Source organism: Cenococcum geophilum (assembly GCF_001692895.1).
Source record: "Cenococcum geophilum 1.58 unplaced genomic scaffold K441scaffold_66, whole genome shotgun sequence".
NCBI lineage: Eukaryota > Fungi > Ascomycota > Dothideomycetes > Gloniales > Gloniaceae > Cenococcum > Cenococcum geophilum.
This window is the reverse complement of record NW_027137624.1, coordinates 70,976-94,441: the sequence shown is the minus strand read 5'-3', so window position 1 is coordinate 94,441 and position 23,466 is coordinate 70,976. Positions and strand designations below refer to the sequence as shown.

The 23,466-nt window shown below is 36.3% G+C and overlaps 3 protein-coding genes across 3 annotated transcripts; all 3 read right to left on the bottom strand.

Moving 5' to 3' along the window:
- Positions 1-1,733: 1,733 nt before the first annotated feature.
- Positions 1,734-2,202, bottom strand: K441DRAFT_668893 (uncharacterized protein; the record flags this gene model as incomplete). Its single annotated transcript, XM_067650067.1, has 2 exons — positions 1,734-2,006; positions 2,091-2,202. Coding segments are annotated over 2 exons (300 nt in total), but the record flags the coding sequence as incomplete, so codon positions are not given.
- A 6,554-nt stretch (positions 2,203-8,756) lies between these two features.
- K441DRAFT_668892 (GTPase-activating protein-like protein gyp7) lies at positions 8,757-11,872 on the bottom strand. Its single transcript, XM_067650066.1, has 5 exons — positions 11,684-11,872; positions 10,190-11,594; positions 9,854-10,116; positions 9,479-9,797; positions 8,757-9,424 (listed from the first exon to the last, which is right to left on the bottom strand). The coding sequence occupies exons 1-5, from the start codon at positions 11,825-11,827 to the stop codon at positions 9,057-9,059; spliced, it is 2,499 nt and encodes an 832-aa protein (XP_067498012.1). The 5' UTR covers positions 11,828-11,872; the 3' UTR covers positions 8,757-9,056.
- Positions 11,873-12,113: 241 nt separating this feature from the next.
- Positions 12,114-13,497, bottom strand: K441DRAFT_668891 (uncharacterized protein). Its single transcript, XM_067650065.1, has one exon. It carries the CDS (start codon positions 13,238-13,240, stop codon positions 12,329-12,331), a length of 912 nt encoding a protein of 303 aa, XP_067498011.1. The 5' UTR covers positions 13,241-13,497; the 3' UTR covers positions 12,114-12,328.
- Positions 13,498-23,466: the final 9,969 nt, after the last annotated feature.

Below are 23,466 nucleotides of genomic sequence, written 5' to 3'. Positions count from 1 at the left end.
AATACCTAATAAGAATATATTAACCACTAGATAAAAAGAAATATAAAAATACTAAGTATATATACGGCTAGTATCTAGTAGAAGTTTAGGAGTAAAATAACTTAATGCTTTAAATAGGGGGATTCCTTATAGAAGAATACTTAGATAGAAAATAGTAGTAGAAATACTTAGAGAATATGTATCGATAGTATATTAAAGAAAAGATATTAATAAAGTATTAGCTAAAGACGGGCTAAGTATAATAAGGATTAAGCTAATAGTTAAGAAAATGGAAGACCTATAGAACTATAGGGAGCTAGTAATAGAGCCTTAAATCCTTAAGGGAATTTAAGGACAATACCTAAATTTATAAGTTAATTAGTAAAATTAGAAGTTTAAAGTTCTAATAGATAGTAGAGTAATACGAAACTATATATTACTAGTAATAGTTAAAAGATAGGGTTACTATATAGGTAAAGGAAATACCCATATCTATTAGTAATAATTTTAGAAGACCTAATAGCTTATAGAGAAGGCATAATTAATCTTAAAATAGACCCTGTCTAAATAGCTATTAAAAGGACTAAATAAGACATGTTTTAATATCCTACTAATAGAAAAGGATAAGGTGGTTCTAAAAATACCTTAGTTATAGAAATATAATTTAAAGATTAATTAGATACTAGGATAAGTTAATATTTAAGATATTTAATAACGTAGAATATAATAAGCAACTAAGATAGTATAGTACTAAGTTAGAGTAATATATAAGGAAACTAAGCGAGGCTTAAGTTATGTACTAAAGAGATACTATAGTGTAGGAAGGTAGGGCCTCTCTTAGATAGGAAGTTACAATACTATAAGTCGGTTAGTAGTTAGTTGTAATTAGTTAGCTAGAATTAATTAGTAGAAAAGTAGTTAGTAAGAAGATAAATAAAGAATATATTCCGTTGGGTTTGTAATATCTAAAAAGGAGAAAAGCCGAAGGCTCTATAAATATAGGAAAATTAGGGTAATGCTAAGACACTAAGCGGTAACCTATTCTACCCTACTATATACCTCCCCTACTAAAAACGTTATCCCCTAATATCGTATACTATAGAAAAATAGCTAAATAAAAGCATAGCAAAAGTAGAATAGAAAAAGGAAAGTGTCGGAACACATGACCTAAGGCTAATATCACGTAATGTCGTAATCGTAGTCTTGTTAGGTTGTATCATTGTTTTTCTAATTGTATATGAAGAGGTGCAATTTAAGGGGTTTCCTGAGCTCGCTTAGCTCACGTGATTGCGACCATAAATTCCTTTTCGAACTTGTTTAGATACTGGCGGTACTTAAAAAATGAAACTACTAGTATAAAAAGATAGTAAAAAGAGACACTATTAAACGTCGTATGTTCCTAACGTTTCACCTATTCCCTATTATTTACCACTAAGATTAATTTCGAGCTTTGACTTGAGCTAGGAAAAGGGCTTGACGAGCTTGCTCTTGCTGTTGAATCTCTTCTTGACGTTGAGCTTTGATTTGAGCCTGATAAGCTTGTTCTTGTCGTCGAACTTCTTCTAGACGTTGAGCTTTGAGCTGAGCTTGGCGAGCTTGGTGAGCTTGCTCTTGTGCTTCCTTTTGCCATTCACCTTCTATCCACTCTGTGAGTACGCTTATAAGAGAGTGACGTCGATTGGTTGGTCGAATTTGAAATCCTTGGCTTTTGAGGTACGTAATTAGCTCTTGTAAGGTCTTTCTAGTAACAAGAGCAAAATCGGCTATTATAAAGCCTTGAGTTCGTAGAAATTGTGGAATTTGTACCGAATCGGAAAGTTGTGTGGCGTCCCTTATAATTCAAATGGTTCTTTCATCAGAAACGAAGGTAGGCATAATGGCAGGTAAATAGGGCCGTTGGTTGGCAATAGAGGGTAGGTGAGCAGGTAAGGCCGTCGGTTGAGGTATAGTAGGCTGGCAGGGCCGTCGATTGAGGTATGGTAGGCTGGCAGGGCCGTCGATTGGTAGAAGCCTAGCTGGTAGTGTTCCTGACACCAGAATCGATCAGTTCGCTGCCGTACGCTCTAAAGATTAACAGGAAGGTAGCAATAGTAAAAAGAGAGCTGCCGAACGCTCTAAAAGCTGCCGAACGCTTTTTGCCTTTCTACTACTCTTTACGACAAAGCAAGTAGCTGACTGCCGAACGTTGTACAACTTGCTTAATCCATAAGACTGCCGAACGTCTTCTTAAATTATAATCGCAGAATGCCCTAGGTCAAGTGCTTGATCTATGCGCATTCATTGATCAATGTCGGAACACATGACCTAAGGCTAATATCACGTAATGTCGTAATCGTAGTCTTGTTAGGTTGTATCATTGTTTTTCTAATCGTACATGAAGAGGTGCAATTTAAGGGGTTTCCTGAGCTCGCTTAGCTCACGTGATTGCGACCATAAATTCCTTTTCGAACTTGTTCAGACAGAAAGTATATCCCTAAAAGAATATAGATAAGCTTATCCTTAGCCCTCTTATAGAACTATTCTACAGCGTCCCTCCGTTACTTATAGCTAAAATCTAATCCCCCTACTAGTAATAATGGTAGAAATGGTAAAAACGTAGATAGTTGGCGCGGTAAAATGAAATAAAATACTTAGTGGTAAAATACTTAGTAGAGGAACTTAATGACAGTAAGTAAGTAGTAGGGCATCTAGTAGTAGAACTTTTAGTGGTAGAAATCTTGGTAGCGACAGACGGTTAATAGTAGTTAGTTAGCAGCAGTTAGTTAGAAGTAGTTAGTTTAAATAGTAGTAATAGAATAAAATAGTTAGTTAAGATAGTAGTTAAAACAGTAGCAGTAGCAGTAGCAGCAGCAGCAGCAGCAGCAGCAGCAGTAGTAGTAGTAGTAGTAGTAGTAGTAGTAGTAGTAGTAGTAGTAGTAGTAGTAGTAGTAGTAGTAGTAGTAGTAGTAGTAGTAGTAGTAGTAGTAGTAGTAGTAGTAGTAGTAGTAGTAGTAGTAGTAGTAGTAGTAGTAGTAGTAGTAGTAGTAGTAGTAGTAGTAGTAGTAGTAGTAGTAGTAGTAGTAGTAGTAGTAGTAGTAGTAGTGTGGTAGTGTAATTTGGCCCCTTAGAGTTAATATTTAGATTAGGTATATTACGGGACTGCTGTTCTACACGCTACGCTATATGCGTAGCTAGCGTTATAGGATTCCTTTTTTATTTATTTATTTACTTAATAGATATTTTATCCGCCCTAATTGCCCCTATATAGATTTGCCGCAGCTATATTCCTTTTAAGCTCTTTAGCAATCCTCTTAAGCCTCTATAATAGCCGTATATAGCTATTAATTCTTTAAATCTAATGCCTATTTATCTAGCGTTCGTATATAATACTTCGTCATCGTAATAGGCATAGGTTTAAGAAAGCTTAGGCCTTTTATAGTTATATAGATCGGTCTAAAGCCCTAAAGTATTTAATAACTTAAATAAAACTAATAAATATATAGTTTTCCTTAATACACTCTTTTCTTCCTTTTTTATTAACTAATTATAACTAACTAACTAACCTACTAACTAACTGATAGTACCGTGCCTTCCCATTTAAGAAACACCGTACTATTCTATATATTTTATAGCATTCCATATAGGGATAATAGTAAGCTCTTTAGATTAGAAGTCTGGTACTCTATACATAGAAGACGTATAGAAATAATCTAGAACTGTGAAATAGAAGGACGTATAGAAAGGGAGGTAAAGAATTATAAATATATTAGTAATTAGTATATAGCTACCGCTATCAGAATAAACTAATAATACTTGCTAAGTTTTCTATGCGGGAACGGTAGTCGGCAAATAGCGATGGGAAGGCGAGTATATATTATAGTAAGATAGAAGATAAAAGGGAGAATTACAGTATACTAGGAACGATAGAGAAAAGTCTTCTATATTTTATTTACTATATTTACAATAATCTATATAATTATTCTTGCACTTATAGGAGCTACTTTTAAATTTATAAGAATAACGGCGATAGTACTAGTAAAGGGATTGTTAGGAATATTAGGCCTATTTTATAATAACAGTAGAGGCGCTAAAAAGGAAGAGGAAAGTAAGTAGCCTATTAAACCGCGAAGCTCTCCTAAACTAAGGGCCTATAATAATAACCCTAACTCCTATAACGTTAGGGACTAACAATCCTTAATAGATAGAGGATAAGGATTATAAGGTCCACTAGCCTATCCCTAAAAAAAACTATAGCTTAGCCGCCTTTTACTAGACTACTAATAAAATAAGATAAGGTATATATTATAGTCTAGCTTATACTAGCTTTAGAAACTCTTAAAACCCCTTACTTTATAGGATATAATTTATTATAATTTATTAAATAATATAAACTACTATATATCTAATACTATATTACAGATAACAAAAAGCATTAAGGACTTTCTAAATATTATAACTATTAAATTGTCACGGGAGTTACCCACGCACGTTCGTCCCGTAACACCTGCGCACGTCCCACAACCACCCCTATTTCTTTGACTACGTTGACCTGACCTGTTCTGTTTCTGCATCTAAATGTCTTTATATCAACCACGCATAGTTACGCGTACGTAGCCTTCTTTAATTACTACCCCGTTTAGTACATTGTATTCCAGCTCGTGCTTACTCCTGTGATATAAATAGATCCAAAACCTACCTAAGTTTATAATTAGTAACTAGATAGAACTTATAAGAAAACTTAAAATAGACTACTAAGGAAGTAACTACTTTTAATAAGTTAAAATAGTAGAATTCTTAAAAGCTTATTATAAGGGTTATTTTAACCCTTACTTAGGTGCATTGCCTAAGGGCCGCTTAGGGGTAACCAAGGCCTAGCCGAAGGCTAGGCTTAGCACCTCCTTATAAGCACCTCGGGCTTATAGCCCTTTCCCTCCTTATTGGTTCGTCTCTCCCTATACTTAGGCTATTGCCTACCCTTATTACTATATCGTCCTCTTTTATCGACTCTCCTTATAACTTATGCTTGGCTTGCTTGCTCCCTACTATACACCTAGGCAATATACCTTATACTTATATACTATAGTATAGAAACAATCTATCTAGTAGTATACGCGAATACTATTCCTTATACTGTTGTCGGGCGTATAGATATAGCCTATACGCGATTTCAAGAACATTAAACCCTCTACTACTAAAACGTTGCGGTAGAATTGCCGACCGCCTATAAATAAGCAAGTTTAATTAACTAAACTTGGGCTATAACTCTATACGCGATTTTAACCATATAAGAGCCTATTAAAATTGCGCATGGAGTTCTAGCCTAAGCTTAGTTAATTAAACCCGCTTATTTATAGGCGGTTAGCAATTATACCGCAATATTCTGGTGATAAAGATGTGAAATTTCGTATAGGCTATATCTACATGCCTAATAACGGTGTAAGGAATAGATAGTTTACGTTAATCTCCTAAAAGGTTACTAAGGCTAGTAATTTAGAAAACTATAAATAAGGGTACTGGTTTATAAGGAGACTTCTATTTAAATATTAAAAATATATTCTAGCTAAAATAGGAGCTAACCTAGATAGATAAAAGTCTTTTAACTTTTATCTATTAAGGAAAGCTATAAAAAAAATAGGCTTAATTTGTATAATGGCGCTAATTAGTTATTAATAATAAATTCTAAAGAATAAGGCCTTCGTTAGCTAGTTGGACAATTTTATAGTTAGTAACTAGCTATAATAAAATAAAGAGATGCTACCCTTTGACTGCCTATAGTCTCTTAGCTAAGTAAATTAGCAAGTACCTATTAAATAACTTAAGAAATAGACCCTAAACTAGAGAGACTTACTAATTAGCTCTGGAAGCTTAATCTTAAAACGGTTAAATTGGTAAACGTTATATCTTTAATGGCGTTTCTAAATAGGATTCGCTAAAATCTAATATAGTATATATAGCTTCTAAATAGGGCGTTAATACGGCAAGAACAAATAGACCTATAACTGGCATTAAATAATAATAAACCGTAGTCCCTGTATAAGGGAGTGCTATAAGAGTAATATAAGCCGGGTTTAGGAAGGTATAGAGAATTAGGAAACTTTAGCGTATATTAGGTATAAGCTTAGGCGTGTTATAAATATAGGGGTTTCTACCGTTTTATTAATTAGTATCTATAGCTAAGGAATTAATTTATTATACTTTCCTATATATAAATAAGAATAACCGAATTTATGCTAGAATATATAAACGCCTAGAAAATATAATTTTATATTTACTAAGTAATGATAGGATCTAGTTCCTTAAAGACTAATTAAGGTAGAACGCGAATATTAATCCTAATACCTTAATAATAGGTATTTAACTAAAGGCAGCTTTAGTAGAGCTTATAGAGAGCAGTAATGCTAAAAGTAAAGAGGAACCTAGCGAGTCCTAGGAAGATATATATTAAGTAGAGCTAATATATATTAATTTGGCTGGAGCCACAACCTAGTCGCAGCCTATTCTATAGTTATATAATTTTAGGAGACTATAAGGGGAAATAAGGGTAATAAAACCGCCTTAAAGGCTATCTAGTTAGCAACTAGTAGTAGATAAAAAATATAACCAGAAGGATATATCTAAATCGCACTACAGTCCTAGCGGTAAGCTCTTTAACCACCATTAAGTAATAATAAGGTTAATAAAATAAACTATACTAAATAGCGAAGATAGATAGAGCGAATAGCAGATATAATAATAATAGCTAAAGCTAGTCTGGATAATCGATATACTAAAAGGAAATATTCTAAGCCTAATAGTAATAGCGGACAAGATCTTATTAAAAACTATTAAAGTTACTATTAGTAACTACCTTATATATATACCTAAAGTTATAAGGCTATTCTTTAAGCCTTTTTTACTACTTCGTATTATAGAGTAAGTATAAGCGACGATAATATGTAATAAGGTAGATATATATAAACTATATATATAAACTATATAATAAGGTTAAGACATTATATAAGGAAAGAAGATAGGAAAACGAGAAGAAAGGGTATATATTATTAGCTTAGTTACTTAGTTAATATATATACAAAGCAGGATAGGATTTAGGTAGTGGTCCTAGTAGAACTTAGTAGGATTTAGTGGGACTTAGCGGAATATAGTAGAATACGGCAGATTACCGTTAAATTGCTATAGGTTGCGGCAAATAATGGTCTCGTAGCCGGTCTCTAATTGCTAAGTCGGTAGCGGGTAATTAAGACGTTAATTAAAGATATATATAGGTTAAATAATACCTAAATAATACTATAGTATTAAAGAATAATATTATATACGTTTTTAACAATTATATAATAGCTATAGGTATTATTATAAAGTATTTCTCCTATTTACTAAGTAATAGAGCTATACTAACTATATAGTATAGGACTACTACATTTAGAAATATATATACTAAATCTTAGAAGATAGGTTTTCTTAACTGAAAAATTAATACCTTAACTATATCTAATAGCCTAAGGGTAAATATAGGAGTAATATATTAATAATATAGAGGATTATAATAAAGGACTATAGACTATATTTTAATAGTTAAAGATAATAGTAAGCTAAGGCCCTATATATTAAATTCTATACTAAAAGGTTTCATAAAACAAGACTAGGAATACTAAATTACCTATAATACTTATAACTAATTATAGACTAGTATAAAGGCTTAGATATAGAGTTATATAAAAATCCTTAAATTAGCCTAGGTAATTACCAGTATACTTTTAATAGGCTTTTAATAGATCTTTTAGTAATCCTTATATCTTTTCTCTAGTTATATTTCTTTTAGTTAAGGCTTTCTAGAAGTTTAAAGTAGGGGTTAGTTAGCTAGATAATATATAGTAGTAGACTAATATCTCTCTAAACCCCTTCTAGGATAAGCCCTTAATAATCTCCCTTTACTATAAGGTAATAGCGATTGGGGGCCGACTATAAAAAGGGGGAGGGGAATAATATAAGGGATATTATTACGGTTACCTAAGGTTGCCCTTAGGACAACCCTCGGACTCCCTTTAAATAGCTATCGGTTACGTACTAGAGGCATGTGCCCGTAGTATATAGTCTTTCCAATCCTAGAGGCCTTACCTCCTTAAAGATTTATCTCCTTTACAATCTATCCTATTCCTATAATCGTGCCTTATAGCCCCCTGTCTACGAAGTCCCCTTACACTTAGTAGCTTACTATTAAGCTTTATAGCAGTAGACTAGACCTAAAACCCTAAGGTAAATTAACTAAGGAACTTAATGACTATAGAGAATAATATAACGCGTATATTTAGTATTATAGATAGATTAAACGTTACAGGACGACCGTATATTCGCTTTTATATACTCTAAGTAAGAAGAAGGCTAGCGACTAAAGAGAGTTAAAATCGCGATATAGAGTACCAGCCCCAGGCAGGCCTGCCAATCAGTCAATTCAACTCAATTCAATTCAACTCAATTCAATTCGATTTCCTGCACAGAACATATTCTACACCGTGCAGAAAAGCACGTGGCAGACTCAGAATCATGCAGAATGCACGCTGCAGAATTTGGGTCGTGCTTTTCTGCACAGTGTAGGATATGTTCTGTGCGGGAAATTGAATTGGATTGAATTGAATTGAGTTGAGTTGAATTGATTGATTGGCAAGCCTAGACTACCAGGCTTATAATCTAGAGAGCTTATTATTACTTCCTATATAGAATGCTATAAAATATATAAAAGGGTAAGGGCTCTCGTAGAGAGAAAGGCACGGTAGTGTCACTTAGAATTAATTAGTAGAAAAGGGGGCAGTAAGAAGAGGAGATATATTAAAGAAGCAGTCGTCTGAGTTGTTAAACACTCCAGGGCTACGGCCAATCTATATAACTATAGAAGTTTAGGAGGACAGGAAATCTCCATTTTGGAAAAGCAGGATTACTTCAGAGCATGGATATATATAGCTGGGCACCACCTTATACAAGCCAGCGTAGGAATCGTCAGTGCCAATCATTGCGTTATCAGGATACCCATCAATGCCTCGACAAATCTTTCCCAATCACAGACGCCCGGAACACCCCAGACCGATACAGAGAACCGACAGAAGGCTTTAATGCCCAACACCACCCCCACGCTTAACGATTTCAGACTTGTCAAGCTTCTCAACCTTACGACTGAGCAGATTCCGCAGCTCAGGGCTGATAACCTTTTCCTTTTGTGCACCAATGCCCTTTGCCACAGCATCACCAGCACTAAGCTTGCCCCTATCCATCCCTGAAGAGATGGCAGCGGTTTCTATTGACCCTGACGACGGAGAGGCTGGATGAGGGGAGCCAAGCTGACGCTGGCGCATGGCTGGGGCCGCCGGGAAATTATCCTTTTTGTCAATAGTCTCGACGGTGCGCTGGAAACGGCGGAAAAGAGACTCAGCGCGAACGAGAGTACTTTGTAAATCTATTGTGCCGGAAAGCTCGTTGACTATGTTCGGTTAGTATGTAACTAGAGGGAGAAGGAATGTAGAGGGAGACTAACTGTATTTCAGTACTTCGTCGAAGTGTTTGAGGTGCTCCATAATCACGTCTCGATGTCTCTCAAGGATTGCTAAAGCAATGAAAATGTGGTAGTTACTACTAAGATAATCTGTCCATAGTGATTCCCAAAGGCGAAGTACGTCGACCCATTCGAATTCTCGTTTGTACCAAACAAGGAGCATACGGAAGAAGAAAAAGAAGTTTGTCGAGTCGGCAGACTGCAGATGAAGATAAAGCTTAGGATCCATAAGCTGCACGAGGTGGTCGAGCGTTAGAAGTTGTTGCCGCATGCCAGACTGGTCACGGAGGAAGTTGCGTTCCTACGGAATATGTTAGTTATATTCCGCCCTTAGGTGCACAAACACGGCAGATTTACCATACGGTCCATAAATCCAACAAAGCCCCAAAATGCGGCTGCGTCATCCTGCATCACAGCATAGATGGGAGCAAGGAGATCACTCATGCCTTGAACATAGCCAAGGTCCTTGTTGTATTCGTTGTATGTTAGGAGCATATCTTTCATTTGCTCCAAGTGAACGTTTGTGCCGGCATCTGCGAAAGGAGACTCAGGATCTGGGTGTGGGATATCCTCTCCAGCAAAAATTGGTATAGTGCGATCTGTTCTGTGTACATCCTTTTCTATAGCACGGACCCCATAGAATGGGTTAAGTCAGTCTCATGAGCGTTCGGACAGAGTTTATGGCGATCATACCTATCCTTGTCTTCTGCTCTTTCCACCATTCCTCTTCCTCTGCCGTATTATGGCCTTCAATCATTCGCTCCCACCAGGCGCCTTTGAGCCTGATGTATTCATCGCGACGACTATTCATATTTGCATGCCGCTCCTCTTCAGAGCTATCCCATTCATAGACACCAAGTAAGAAAAGCCAAGCTTCCTTTCGGACTCCATCATCGGGATGCAACCCTCCATGGAATATACGTTCTTTGACTTCATCCGGAGTAATCTGTAACCTGCCAGTGTGGGGGTCAAAAAACCCTTTCCACTCTCTCATGGTCACAGGCTTTCTACGATCGCTTAACGTCATGTTGCCAGCCTCCATGTCCAGGATCTCGAACTCCCCAACTGCGCTGTTCTCCATCTCCAAAACATCTTTTGCAGTCCATATCCGCTGGTTGCGCTCCCTTTCACTCTGCTCTGAAATTCCCATAGCCCACCTGGCTAGATAAATTCTTGCGCTATCAAACTCTTCTTGCAACACTTCCACCTCAGGGTTCTTCATTAGTCTTCGGACCTGCGGTGGAATCTTTGGGTTTTCTGCCACTGCTTGTGCTGTCCTCCTTGTGAAGGTGGTGACCTGGCTAAGCTTTTCTAAGAAGCTCCATCTCGCTTCTTTCAATGCTTTTGTTACGGGGTCCATGCCGCCATCTCTTCCACGCGGGGCTGAAGAAGAAGAAGAAGAAGCTCCGGCGTCGTTGCCAGCATCTACACTACCTCTTGGTGATTTATCAGTCTTGGATATTGTCGCCCTCCTCCCAAATGATAGCTTGTCCTCTTCAGTTGGCTCAATCAGGTAGATGCTCGGTTCTGCGTCTGACCGTTCTACGGTAACATATCTCTTGAGCCAACGCAATACCTCGTCGCCGCCCCAGAACATGCCTCCTCCGTCCCCGAATGGATCAAAACTCTCCCTCGCTAGCTTCTTCCGCTGCATGATTGTAGATTGACACTCGCTGTCATGGAAGAATAGAGCAGGAAAGCTGTCTCCAGCCCGCGTGTTAACCACAACACTACCAAACCACCATCCTATACTCGGTGGGCGGACTAGCAGGGAGTATATCTCGCTCACAGGCACGGCGAACGCATAAGTGCCTACCGCGCTGCTATGAGTTGTTGTCGTCGGAGGCGGTGGAACGAGGTAGGATTGCTTAGGAGGAGAGGAAGAATCGGAGAGGTCGACTTTCACGTACGTATCATAGGCATCACCTAAAGATGACTCTGGAACCCAGGCAAGGAGTAAGGATGAGGCACGGATACTCCTCGCAGATGAAGACGAGGTCGGACGGGCGTCGTTGGCTTGGATCGGGGCTTTCTGCTGGACGAGAGCGATAAAGCCTGGAATATTATCTCTTGCGGATGGTGTTGGGTGTACATAAACCTATGGGTAAGGAGATCAGCTATTTATACCATTGTTGAGATGCCGGCGAAGGGATCCATCACCACAAGAGGAGGTATAGGGTAGGTTACCTTGCTTTTGGTATAAAGCAGCTTAACTCCTCTGCCACTGCTGATATGCCGGATCGTATTGTATTCACCCTCTTCGTCATCGCTCATATCGTAGAAAGATGCTGTGGGAGAAGGCGGACTTCGCGGGGAAACTGGGGAGGCCATTATAGGATGAGCGGATGGTAGAGAGAAGGGGGCATAGGGATAGAAGAGCTAGTGGATGTCACCGATGATGCAGTAAATGTACAGTATTTTGCTGTAGGGCAAAGTTGATCAGCTGGGGCGGCGGGATGACGTTCCTTGTCGCGGGGCTTTGCAGCCAGGGTGTGCGCGGCTTCCACTAGGTGGAAGGCTACGCCTCCACGCTATTGAAGGCAATGAACAAAACATTTATCGTGATCAAGAGTCACCGACTATGGGTAATTCTAAACGTGAAACTACCAATTGATTTCCCCATTAAAAGGATACATAGTCTTATGATCTATGTTGCCCCGTGTGCTAGAACGCCAGATACACCCAAGCACCCAAGCCATATCTAGAAAAATGTGCCTTAAAACTGCTCCTTGACACCTACAATGAACCCGCTAAACATCCCATTAACATCTACAGCAGCACAGACAAGGCTTGAGACCCCCCCGACGATATCATATAACGTATGACCATCCGTTACCTGGGCTTGGGCCCATTTGGTAACCCGATTCTCTCACGCCCTACTGCACGTGGTCCACCATACGATCTTCCACTGTCGTAAGCTCCACCATACTCGCCGCCACCAGTCGACCAAGGTGAATTGGCAGACGTATAAGGATTCTGTTCTCTTGTGCCCTGTTCGCCTCCCGCGGAATACCCACTACGGTCGTCTGGATACGGGGCGCTTGGTCGTCCTGGTTGCGCGTTTATATTACCGCGTTCGTAAGCATTTCGTAGACCTGCCTGACCTACGCCTGGTGTCTGGATTGGACTAGCACTGTTTGTAGAGGTTGCAGTGCTTGGTGTTGGGCTGTTTGACCTTCCTGATCCCCACAATCTCGCTTTAAGTCTCTCCTGTGCTGTTCCTCCGGAGCCGCTGCTCGGTGGTGGCGAAGGCTCGGCGGGAGGGCGTACAGATGATTGCTGGCTAGCTGCGCTTTGATAACTGCCTGCCCTTTGGCTTGGTAATGGTCTTGCCGACTCTGTTGGAGGATATGAATCGACTATTCCTGCCCGTCCTTGCTGCCCACGCCCGCCACCTCGCCCTTGAGCAGCCCTTCGTAACGAGACGGGTTCCTGTTGTTGCTGCTGTTGTTGTGGAGAGTCCCACAGATCACTCAAGCCCCCACCGCGACCCATTGCCGGTTGACCTGGTTGCCTCCCAGCCGACGAAACGAATTGGGTTGGAGCCGGCTGCGGTGCCTTCGGATCGGGGGGTAGCCATGGTGGGAAAGGCCTGCCTTTCTCCGTATAGTATGCGCGAAGTACTCTAGAAATATGCGAGTCATCTTCGGTATCACCATCCGCTTCATCGGAAAGGAGCGTTCTTCGAAGGGAATTGTAACGGGAGGTGGTGGTTGTAAGGAGGTTCGAGATATACGATGACATGCTGAATTGAGGTTCCTTTGACGTCTTTAGCGCATCCAGTTGTTCATCGACGTATGTCGAGCAGGAGGGGATGTGAGATGAGTGTTGTGGGGAAGTAGAAGCGAGGAGGCGGTTATGCTGCTTAAGCCGAAACAGTACTGCTGCATGTCGAAATTTGCCAGGTTCCTCTTAAGAACTGTCAAGGAGATTCAATTTGCTGCAATTCGGCGCCTCTAACCGTCTGCATGTTCTCAATCCCACCTTTAAGGGTCTTAGCCCTCACAGAGCTAGAGTGAAGGAATTCGATACGTATCGCATCCACGAACGATCGCAACCGGATTACTGAGAATATTTCAACCAATGCTATCCGGCGTCCATCTGGAAGTGGTCCGTGCGGAACACCGAGCTCAAAAATACGCGTATATTGTATGTAGATTCAAGCAATAGATTTTTATCAACCATGCCTTCTAAACGTACTTCTGATGATATAGATCTTGTTGAACCGACCTGATATTGAGTTGATCCAAATCGCAAGGTAAAAGAACCATCCCACAGCCCTGGCCTCTGCCTGCTTTCAACCCCCCCACACCCTTCTGATCACGGAACCTTAATCCTATTGGCTAGTTCTTATCGATAACAGATGGACACAAATCGGCGTTCCAAGGGAAGAAACGTACCTTTCTTCGTTATTAGGAAGCTTAGACAATGGATCCAGTAGCCTGGTTTTCTATGCGTCACTCCGTTTCACTTGCGCATCATGTCTAAAACATAGATTTAATCCCTTCAGAGCTCCATTTCGAGGCCTTCTATCATCTGGGCACCTTGCAAAATGTTTACATATCCGCGCCGTCGAAACACATCCTTGTCTTGGATAAATATCATCCTGCGGTTCACAATACGATTTCAGGTTAGCCAAGAAATCTTATGCATACGAGCAGCAATTACCGCCACGACAGGCTATCTTCGGCTTGCTTTTCTATAAGGGCCTGCAAAGACAACAATATCGCAAGAGCCAACTACGCCGATGGAGATGGTGTTACGGACGCTTTAAGTACGATGTTACGACTACTTGGGGAAGAGTCAGAAGAAGCTAGTTGGTTAATTCAAGCACGGTCCAGGATGGAACCGGTAGAACTATGTGACGGGGAATGGTAACCAAGGTCACATAATATGCTACGTATTAAACGAGAGGAACGGGAGGAACTTACGTACCTTATATATAAGACGTACATTATATACAAGAAGGATTTTATAGGAGTACGGTTGTGTATTTAAGGACCCTTAGTCCCTACCTAGATAGTTCCTTCCTTATAGTAATTCTTAGAATATAATTAGAGTTAATCTATTAGGCAACTACTCCACTAGTTATTATATTACGTTATTAACTTCTATACTTATATTACCTATATACCTAGCCTAATAATAAGCCCATTGTAGTTCCCTGCTATAAGGTTCCGTTATATAATTTACTACCTAGTTATAGTATTAATATAAAAGGTCGGATAATATGCCACTAAAAGCAGCCACTATAACGCCATTAACTATTACAAACGCTTTTAAGTACAATGTTATAACTACTTGGGGAAGAGTTGGAAGAAGCTAGTTGGCTAATTTAGGTACGGTTAGAATGGAACTAATAGAACTATATAACCGAGGAATAGTAAACTAAGGTTATGTAATGTAATCTTATATAATCTATAGGATCTATATAATCCGTAATAGAGTAGATAGAGCACACGTATATTATTATATAAGAAGGATTTTTATAGAAGTACGGTTATGTATTTAAGACCCTTAGTCCTACCTAGATAGTTTCTTCCTTATAGTAATTCTTAGAATATAATTAGAGTTAATCTATTAGGCAACCACTCCACTAGTTATTATTATATTATTAACTTTAATTTATATTAGCTATACACCTAGCCTATTAACAAGCCTATTATAGTTCCTACTATAAGGTTCCGTTATATAATTACTATCTAGTTATAGTATTAAATATAGAAAGTTAAATAAAATGCTACTAAAAGCACTAGCTACAACGCTATTGAACGGCGGCAATTACTTAAGGTTAGGTAACGACACTAGTATAGCAGATACTAACTTATAGCAACCTATAACGGTTGACAGCTATAAGAGATAATTAACTAGCTAATAGAAAATAATATAATGTTAGAAAATAGGATTAATAAGATAGGCGTAGTAAAGGTTAAGTTACTATTAATTAAAAGATTCTTAGGAGAAAGATTAAAGCTTAAAGGATTCCTTACGCAAATGCACTTTAAGGTTGCATAAGAGGGAGCTAAGCTAGCAACACCTATAGATTAAATAGTGTACGCAGGATTATTCTTAATAGGAAGGGTACTTAAGTAGTTTAAACATTACCTTACGGAGATCTAATTAAATGGAATAATAACTACGAACTAAGAGGTACGGTTTATGTTCTTAAGCTGGAATGGATTTATAAAATAACTTATACAAATATTTAGAGACCTAGAGGCAGTAACTATAGCGGAAAGAAAACTCTAAGATATTACGTAATAAACCTTAGCAATTAAGTATATAATATAGTTCTAGACGTTAGTAATATAAGTAGAGTGAAATAATAGGGCGCTTATAGCATAGTATAAGTAGGGACTTAAGGCTAAAGTCTAGGACGCGATTATCCTAATAAAAGATGCGGATACCCTAAGGGAACTAATAGATTAAGTAATTAAGATTAATAATTAGATCTACTAAAGGGAATAGGCTAAGAGAGGCTAGGATAGAGTTTTATAGTTATATAAGGCGTAGAGTATATAATAACTAAAGCCAAGTTAAAAACTATAGTATGGCGTAGAGCTAATGGACCTAAGTAGTACTAAAGAAGCCTATAAGAGATAGAGTAAGAAACCGTAGAAACCTAGAGAATAAGGATTAAGTAATTAAAGGTCTAAGGAGCAGAGGCTAAATTAGGGATCTTAATAGCAGAAGACATTTAGGCGGACTCCACAATAAGAAAAATGGTTTAAAGAAGGAGCTTATATAAATTGCGGAAAATAAGGTTACTACGTTAGAGACTATAAAAGTAGTTAGAATTACTATATAGTAAAAGGAATAAGACTAGTAGACGATATATATATATAGAGGGATAATAATATACTATAAGGAATAAAGAAATATTTAATTAAAAGTTTTACGTTCTGTTATAATAACGTATACTAAATTTATAAGGACGCTAAGTATAGCGTAAGCTATTAGCTATAAGAGCTATATTTAGCGGAATATAAAGGAACTAATAAACTAGTTTGCAGATCGGATATTAAAAATAATAACTTTAATATAGGCGAAATATTTTATAACAATAAGGTAATAAGGGCCGCTTACTAAGAGCGAGTAGACCTTAGAGATGTTATACTAAAGGTAGAGGATAATTCTACTATGGAATAGGAAATATTAGTAGGGATTAAGACCCCACTAGATATAATGTCTATCGCTTTATAAGACGTAAGAAAAGTAGGGTAGTAAACCACTTCGGCACTTAATAAAGGCAAAAGGCTAAAGGCTTAAGATTCTTAAGATAAGATAAAAGACGACTAAGATTCTTAAAATGAGATAAGGTAAACTTAAGGACTTATAACGGATAATAACCAATAGAGTAGAGCAGTAGCTTAGTTTAAAGATATATAAATAAGCTTAGGACAGAGTTTCCTATAGGTATAAGACTCTTAAGACGAGATAAAAACACTAAGTAAGCCTAGTTAGACTAAGGTAGGAGTAAGGCTTAAGTTAGAAGCGAGCTCAGGATTAAGAATCTAAAGGGGTTAGGAATTTAGAGTATAAATAAGGACACCTATAAATAAGAGGTAAGAGGCTTCTTTATAGATTAGAGAATCTATAGTATAAATAGTAGTTAGACTAGGAGATAGATATATAGACCTAGAGGACTTACTAGGAAAATACGGTGTTCGGCTTAAAGATTAAAGAATTAATACTAAGATTAAAAAGTAAGAAGACTTTAAGAATCTAACTATAAGATGCAAACCAAAAGAAACCATAGAAGAATTTAGGCAAAGAATTATCGCATAGTAAGAATAGAAACTAGATAAAAGATCTAGTATATTAGGATGTATAAGAAATAGAGCACTAGTATAAAGAATTACTAATAGGTTTAGGGTAGGTATATTAAGAGCTAAGTAGCTTACTAAACTAGAAAATAAAGAGGATTTAGGGATTCCTACTAGGTTTAAAGAACGACATACTAAAGGCTGTTACGATATAGTAATAAAAAGATGCTTCCTTATAAATAAGCCGTATACACTTAAGGGGCTGTACTAAAAGTGGTATAAACAGCGACATAATGATAAGTAGAAAGATTTCTATATATAGTTAGATAAAAAAGTTATTTAAGACTACCTAATTATAGAAAAGGCCATAAGTTATATTAAAGGAGCCTTAATTATAACGTTAAAAGATTTAAAGGAGTAATTAGAGGACTAGAGAAGTAAGAGGTAAATTATAGTATTTATAAATAAAGTTGTAACGTTTAGATTAACACGGGAAAGGTTTAAACTTAAGAATAAAGATAAACTAAGAGTTAACCTAAAACACCTAGTATATTATACGTTAGTATAGATTATATATATGGATAATACGTGTAATATATATAAAGCACTAAAAGATAAGAACTAAAAGTACCTAGTAAGGATATATTAGTTATTAGATAAGGCGAAATATAGAAACGTTAAGTATATACATAGTTGGTACCTAGTAGAAGTTTAAGAGTTAGGCAACTTAATACTTTAGCTAGAAAGATTCCTTATAGAAGAATACCTAGACGGATAATAGTAGTGGGAATGCTTAAAGAATATATATCTATAGTATATAAAGGACAAAAAGCAAACTAAGTATTAGCTAAGGAATAAGCTAAGCATAACAGGATTAAGCAGCTAATAGTTAGGAAAAGTAGAGGCCTATAGGACTAAAGGGAGCTAGTAGTAGAGCCTTAGACCCTTAAAGGAATTTAAGGATAATACCTAAATTTATAAGTTAAATAGTAAGATCAGCAGTTTAAAGCGCTAATAGATAGTAGAGTAACGCGAAACTATATCTTACTAGCAGTAGTTAAAAGAATAGGATTACCTTATAGATAGAAGGAATAATCTTACCTATTAGTTATAATTTTAGGAGATCTAATAGCCTATAGAAGAGGGATTATTAATCTAAAAATAGGACCTATTTAAATAACTATTAAAGGAAGACAAATTAAGATGTCTTTTAATATCCTACTATTAGGACGGAATGAGGCAGTACTAAGAATGCCTTAGTTATAGGAATACAATCTAAGGATTAATTGGATTATAGGTTAGGTTAATATTAGGGATACTTAATGCTATAAAATGCGATAATAAGCTAAGTTAGTATAGTACTAAGTTAGGGCGATATATAAAGAGACTAAGCGAGGCTTAAGTTATATACTAAAGAGATACTATAAGTATGGTAAGAAACTATAGTCACTAAAAAGTAAAAAGCTATTAGATTATGTAATATAGGACTATAAGATAGAATTAGAACTAGGGATAAGTCTAAAGTTCTTTCTAATCTATAAGCTTACCGAAGAAAAAGGTAGGGCACTAAAAGAGTTTATTTAGGAAAACCTATAAAAGGGATATATCAGACCATTGTAGTCATTAGTAGGTTATCCAGTACTATTTATACTAAAGAAGAATGGTAAACTAAGGCTAAGTATTAACTATAGATAGTTAAACAGCATTACTAAAAAGGATAGGTATCCTTTACCCTTAATTAGCGAAATTTAAGATAGGATAGGTAACGCGCAAATCTTTACGAAGATAGATCTAAGATAGGCGTACTATTAGATTAGAATTAAGAAAGGCAACAAATAAAAGGCAGCCTTTAGGTTAAAGGAAGGACTATATAAGCTATTAGTTATGCAGTTTAGGTTTATAAACGCACTAGTAATGTTTTAAAAACGTATTAATAATATATTAGGAGAACACTTAGATAAATTTATTATAGTATATTTTAATAATATTATCATCTACTTTATAACCGAGAAAGAACACGGAGAATATATTAAATGGGTTTTAAAGAGACTATAAGAAGAATAGATACTAGTAGTAATTAAGAAATGCGAGTTCTTTACTAAAAAGACCGATTTATTGGATTTATTATTAAACTAGGCTAACTTAGCATAGATCTAAAGAAGATTAAGGCTATAGTAAATTAGTAAGAACTAGAGAACGTTATATAGTTAAAATCGTTTCTAGGGTTTTGTAATTACTATAAAAGGTTTATAGCATAATAGTTAAAGGATATTAAACCATTTATATAATTAATAAAGAAAGAAGAACTATAGGTATAGGGCAAAAAGTAAAGAGAACTCTTTAAAAAGGTTAAAGAGTTATTTACCTAGGAGCCAGTTCTTAAAATCTATTAACTAGAACTAGAGACGGTTATAAAAACGGATGCATTAGACTATATATTAGGGGCGTACTTTATATAGAAATATTAAAACGGATAGTACCTAGTGGCATATTATAGTCGGAAGATAATACTACTAAAGTTAAACTATAACATCTACAACAAGGAGTTATTAGGTATTGTCTAAACGAGTTTAAACAGGAATTTGTGGTCGCAGTCACGTGAGCTAAGCGAGCTCAGGAAACCCCTTAAATTCTACCACTTTATATACGATTAGAAGAACAAGTCACCATCCAAACAAGCATACAATACTACACGTATTTCGTGCCCGTGGATACAACTCACTCGTGCTATTAAGTTAGTACGAATAGGTATAGTTATAGTATTAAAGAAATAGAGAGCATTCTTATAAGGTATAGAGAAACTATTTATAGTTAAGATGGACTATAAGAACCTAATAGGATTCCTAATAATAAAGGAACTTAACTAAAGATAGGTTAGATGGGTAGAGATACTTATAGAATACTATTTTAAGATTTAGTATACTAAGGGTATAGATAATACGTAAGCAGATACTCTAAGTTAAAAGGCTAAACTATAAAACGATAAGAAGCCATTAGGGGCTTTACTACAAAAAGATATAGACGGATTAATTAGGTATAATTATCCAAAAATCGTAGTAACTTAAGAAGATAATAGGTTAAATAGAGTTTATAAGATACTAGAAAGCCTTTAAGTATAAAGAATTCTAAAAGTATAGCTAGAAGATCTATAAACGGATATATACAAGAATTAAGAAGTAAAGTATATCCTAAAAAGCATAGTAGAGCAATTTATAGAAGATTTCTATAAGGAAATAACCTAAGGATATAATAGAGCTATAGGCTTAGTGTTAAGACTCTAAGAGGAGTATATTATTAACGGAATTTAGGGCTTAACGCGAAAAGTTATAAAAGAATATCTAGATTATTAGAGGAATAAACTAACGAGGTATAAGCTATATGGAGGGCTATAATCTATTAAAATACCAGAGAGACTATAGGAGGTTATATTATAGAACTTTATTATTAAGTTATTAAAGTTAAGAGACCCTATTACTATAAGATTATAATGTAATCTTAGTAATAGTAGATAAGCTTATAAAGTAGGGATACTTTATAGNATANANAAAAGANATNTTAGNNGAAGATNTCGCTAGAATCTATATTAAAGAAGTATTTATAAGATATAGAGTACTAAGCAAGATTATATTAAATAGAGATTTAAGATTTATAGTAGTATTTTAGGAGGTATTCTTAGCAGAATAAGGAGTTAGAGTAGTAACTTTTACCGCATATTATCCGCAGACAGACGGTTAAATAGAAAGATTAAATTAGACACTAGAATAGTATCTAAGGCATTATATTAATTACGCACAGAATAATTAGGTATCGCTATTACTAGTTATATAGTTTATATATAATGCAACACTATAGGAAGGTATAGGTATATTACTATTTAAGGCAAATTACGGGTATAAGCTAAGAATATCGTTATTACTACGGTAAGTAAAGAAAACTAGTAGTATAGCTAAAGAAAGAATAAAGATGTTAATAAATCTTTATATAGACCTTATAGAATTAGTAAAAAAGGTATAAAAGAGAATAAAAAAATACTATAATGCTAAGAGATTTAAGGGACTAGATCTTAAGGAGGGAGATAAAGTATAGCTACTATACAAAAATTTTAAGAGTNNANNACTAAGNAAGAAGTTAGACTANNTTAGNCTANGACCTTTTAAAATTANNTANAGNATTTNANTAGTTANNTTTAAGTTAAACCTACTAGCTAAAATAAAGATCTACCCTATATAGTATATTATAATGCTAGAACTAGTATATAGGAATATTAAGCTATTAGTTTATAAAGCAGATATATATAAAGGACAAAAAGAAAATAAATAGCAAGTTTTAAAGATTATTAGTTATAAGGATATTAATAACAAAATATAATATAAGGTTAAGTAAATAGGCGATACTAAGACTACTTAGAAACTACTAAAGAATCTAAAAAACGCTATAGAAAAGGTATAGGAGTATTAAAAAAGATTAGGTTAAGTAGTATTAATAAAAAAGGATTGCTAAAGAATAAGTTACCTAAGGGGGACCTAAAAAGAGCAGTTGCCAAGCTACTCGGATTTATTTCCTTCTCTATTAGAGGAGAATCCGTTTTTTTATTACTAAGTGTATAATTACAGCACCTGTCGTACCAAACGCGTGCCTACGCGTTCGGTACGCCAGGTACGCGTTTACGCGTTCGGCGCACCAACTACCCGCTTACGCGTCTGGTGCACAAGCACTGACTAATTAGGGGGGAAGGTCGCATCAGTATATAGACCACGTAGTCTGCTTTAATATAAGAGACAGTCACTATCCAAACAAGCATACAATACTACATGTATTTCGTGCCCGTGGATACGACTTACTCGTGCTATTAAGTTAGTACGAACACTGATTAGTGAGCGCGCACAGATCAGCAATCACTCAATACCTCCCCTAAGCGATACTCGACAGCAACCACCCGTTTAGACTCCTAGTACGACCTATTAGAAGGTCGGAAGTCGGGGATTACAGAACTATCACCAACTCTGTATACTTATTTAAGTCTTAGTACGGTTTACTAGAAGTATAATAGACGCAAATACAGACCTATATAGAACCCCTACCCTTAAACCTCAAACCCCTATTCCTACTATACCTCCCCCAACCTCTTTTTAGACCCCTTACGGAGACCTCTTACCCTTCTACAAACCGTTACGGACCCGTTAATTACCTTTACGGACCGTTATAAAACCTCTTACCCTTCCGCGAACTATTACGGACCTACCAACCGCCTTTACGGACCACTATAAGACCTCTCCTACCTACTATATACTACACTATATAATATAGTATAGCAGACCTAAGAAAGCAAGTTAATAAAGGTTAGAAAAAGTAGAGGTAGGGAGTTGACCTTACGTCTATACCTGACGTCAACAACTATATTAAATTTAAAGTTCTTAAATATAAATATTTTAAGCTTATAAACGTCGACCTATAAAAGCAATACTAGGAAGACTTCGCGGACTTTACGGAAGCTATCTTTAAAGTATATAACCCTACTACTATCCGTAACCTATAGACCCTCTTACGTAACTAAGGTGTATGGATTAAAAGGAATAAATAAGTTACTATTATATAGTCCTTATACAATATAATACACGAGAAGGACCAAATAGAATGGACTAAAGAGGAAATCCTAGACCAGTTCCAAGAAACTAAGGAACTCTTTACTTCTTCTAAACTTAATATAATCGCTAGCCTTATACCTAACCCACTTAACTAAATTTATCCTATAAACCTAAGCAGTCTTAGAATTAATCTTACTGGCTAAAGTATACCCAGTACCCAAATTATAGACCGTAATACCCCCGCAAACCAAAATACGGACTAAACCCCTTCCGTTATTTAAGTTACAAATCCGCAAGCTATATATCCGCAAACTATATATCTACAAGCTATATATCCGCAAGTTATAGATCCGCAACCTACCTAAGTAAAGACCTATAGCAAGGAGCTAGTAAACTTAACTAAGCTCTATACCAACGAATCTAAGTATAGCGGTAAAAACGATAACTTTAACTTTAAACTAACTATCTTTACGGACCTCTGCCAGAAGGCTAATATTCCTAAACAGGAATTTAGCCAAGCCTACTCTACTATGCTGCGCGGCCTAGCACTCAACTACTACTACACTAACCTTAAGAGTAACCCCCTTAGTGTTCCCTTTAATAAGCTATATAAAGCTAC